The sequence below is a fragment of the Mandrillus leucophaeus genome, unplaced genomic scaffold (genome assembly GCF_000951045.1).
Source record: "Mandrillus leucophaeus isolate KB7577 unplaced genomic scaffold, Mleu.le_1.0 Scaffold1444, whole genome shotgun sequence".
Taxonomy (NCBI): Eukaryota; Metazoa; Chordata; class Mammalia; order Primates; family Cercopithecidae; genus Mandrillus; species Mandrillus leucophaeus.
The window spans coordinates 6,399-8,623 of record NW_012101415.1 but is presented as its reverse complement, the minus strand read 5'-3'; the positions used below and the strand labels follow the sequence as shown (position 1 = coordinate 8,623).

The following is a 2,225-nucleotide window of genomic DNA, read 5'->3' as shown; positions in this document are numbered from 1 at the left end:
TGAGTGGAGTAGAACAGAGCAGTCAGGAGAGATCATGATCCCTGTAGGAAACTGGGCATCTCTGTGGTCCCTGAGCATCCCAGGAGGCGGATTGTACAGAGACCTCTGGTCGCTGACCTCAGTCTCCCTCCACATCCCTGGAATAGCCCATCATGGGCCCTTTGCCCTTGGCAGGTGGACACCATTCAACCTGCTGGGGCAGGTGTATCCCCATTTCATGGCATTTAGGGACGACGAGACTCTCTGTCCAGGTCCCACTGTCCTTAAGTCCTTGGGATGATGCCCACCCCTGCTTGGGGCTTGACACTCCAGAGACTCGTGCAGTTGTGAGACAATGTGTCTGGCCCCTTTTTACCTGGGGACGGTGGTGGAATGGGGGTTACGCAGCCAGCCAGCATCTGGGAGCCCGATGGGAGCGGTTCAGGTTTTCTCTGAGGCTCTCGGGTACAATGTAATTTTAGATGATTTTTGGTTCACAGGATGGAAATCGCAGAGGATGCAGATAGTTTGTGGTCCCAGGAGCGAGAGAATATCATTATGAAGTATGAGAAGGTACAGGTCGGTCTGCTCCTTGGAGGGAGGCCTCTTCCAGTGCACCCTGGTCAAAGGGTCCTGGGCTCCCTAGGAGCACAGGGTGGGCACGGGTGGCCACTACCCTCAGGCCCTTGCACCCTTTACCTTCGACCCCTCAGCAAGGCTCCCTCTGGGTTACAGGGACACCGAGTTGAGCTGCCCGAGGACATGGGGCCTGAGCCTGTTGGAATCGACAGCAGCATTGATCGCTTCGGGATTGTGCAGTGAGTCCTGTGTGCTCCCCTCACCCCTGAAGCACCTGTCTCAGCTCAGGGATGGGTTTGCTTTCACAAAGGCCTTTCTGAGGCAGGACTGTCTCGCCGGGTCAGGCCAACCTCCTTTCCAGGGTCAGAACTCCTCCCTGGCTCCCCTGCAGGTCCAGCCCGAGGTTGCTGTTAGGCCAGAGGTGCGGGGCCCATCTAGGGAGCGGGTGGGAATGGAGACTGGGCTAGGTCAGGCCCCTGGACTCTCAGCAGTTCTGTCCCCAAGTCAGCACAAGAGGAGCGGGGCAGCCTGAGGGTCTTGCCCTCTCTACTTGGAGACAACCCCAGTGAGATCCATGTGTTGTGGCCACAGGGTGAGGGGCCGCCTGGGCCAGCCTCAGGGCTATTGTCCAGCGGGTCTCTGAGGGCCCACCGGCCCCTGTCCTCCCTCATTTCCCTAGAGCTACAGCCCTCACTGCCCCCATCGGGAAGATGGAAAGGCATGGAGACAGTGGGGGCTGTGGCCCTAGAGGAACAGGGGAGAAGACGGGCAGGGCCCCGTTCTGGGCATCTCATATTAAGGTCAGGGAGGTGGCAGGGCTTGTGGCTAAAGACCCTGGGTCTGGTGCTGGGAAGGGATCTGGGGCCAGGTAAGAGGAGCCCAGCCAGGAGACCATCCCTTAGGGATCATAGGATGGTGAGACAGAGGATCCCGGGGGAGGTAGGGTGGGAGGGAGCTGATGAGCGGTGCCACTTCTGAAACGCAGGGTGTGTGGGTCAGGTGCGGGGAGAGGCAGGTGGATGCTGGGAGGTCAGAACTTGCAAGGGCCTTGGGGCTGTCAAGTGGGATGGGGCCCTGGTATACCAGGAGTACACCGGGCAGGTCTCAGGGCAGGCTCCCTTGACCCCGGTGGGGTGATGTGGTCACTCCCTGAGGGACTCCTGTCAGGGCCTGGTCGCCCACCCTGGGCGGCCCCCATCCCATCTCAGGCCTGACCTTTCTCAGTTCCAGCAGAAAGCACCACCTCGAGTCCAGGACAAGCAGCCCCATTGTGCAGCCTGACCGCCCCCCACGCCAGGGGCCCCAGTAACCCCACCCAGGCTGGCCCCACACTCCTTCTTCTCCCAGCTCCTGCCCCTCCTGGGAGTCAGCCCCGCAGGAAGGCCCTTGTCCTCCCTTCCCTGTGTCTTCTCCTGGGCTGAGCCCTGAGCTAGATAGGGACAGAGCCTGTCCTTTCTGGGGGTTGGGTTCCAGTCTAGGGCAGCTCCAGGCCCTGTGCAGGTCCTCAGTTCTGCCTGGGTTTTCTTACAGTGAGACAGAGCTGCCTCCTGCCACTGCTCGGGAGGAGAAGGTAAGAGCCTGGTGCGTGGGGGGGCTGGTCCAGGGGTGTGGGGACTGGGCGGGTGGTTGGTGAGGCAGGGGAGGCCGCTGGCCAGGGCAGTGGCGGG

At 61.1% G+C, this 2,225-nt stretch overlaps 1 protein-coding gene across 1 annotated transcript in view; it reads left to right on the top strand.

The window, feature by feature from the left end:
* Nucleotides 1–480: 480 nt before the first annotated feature.
* The window catches only part of LOC105535322 (TBC1 domain family member 3F-like), a gene marked incomplete at its 3' end in the record, with an annotated part of 7,771 nt that continues 6,026 nt past the window's right edge, over nt 481–2,225 (top strand). The window contains exons 1-3 of the mRNA XM_011974358.1: nt 481–552; nt 715–797; nt 2,089–2,155. Coding sequence (XP_011829748.1) covers nt 481–552; nt 715–797; nt 2,089–2,155 — 222 coding nt within the window. The remainder of the gene's footprint in view (nt 553–714; nt 798–2,088; nt 2,156–2,225) is intronic.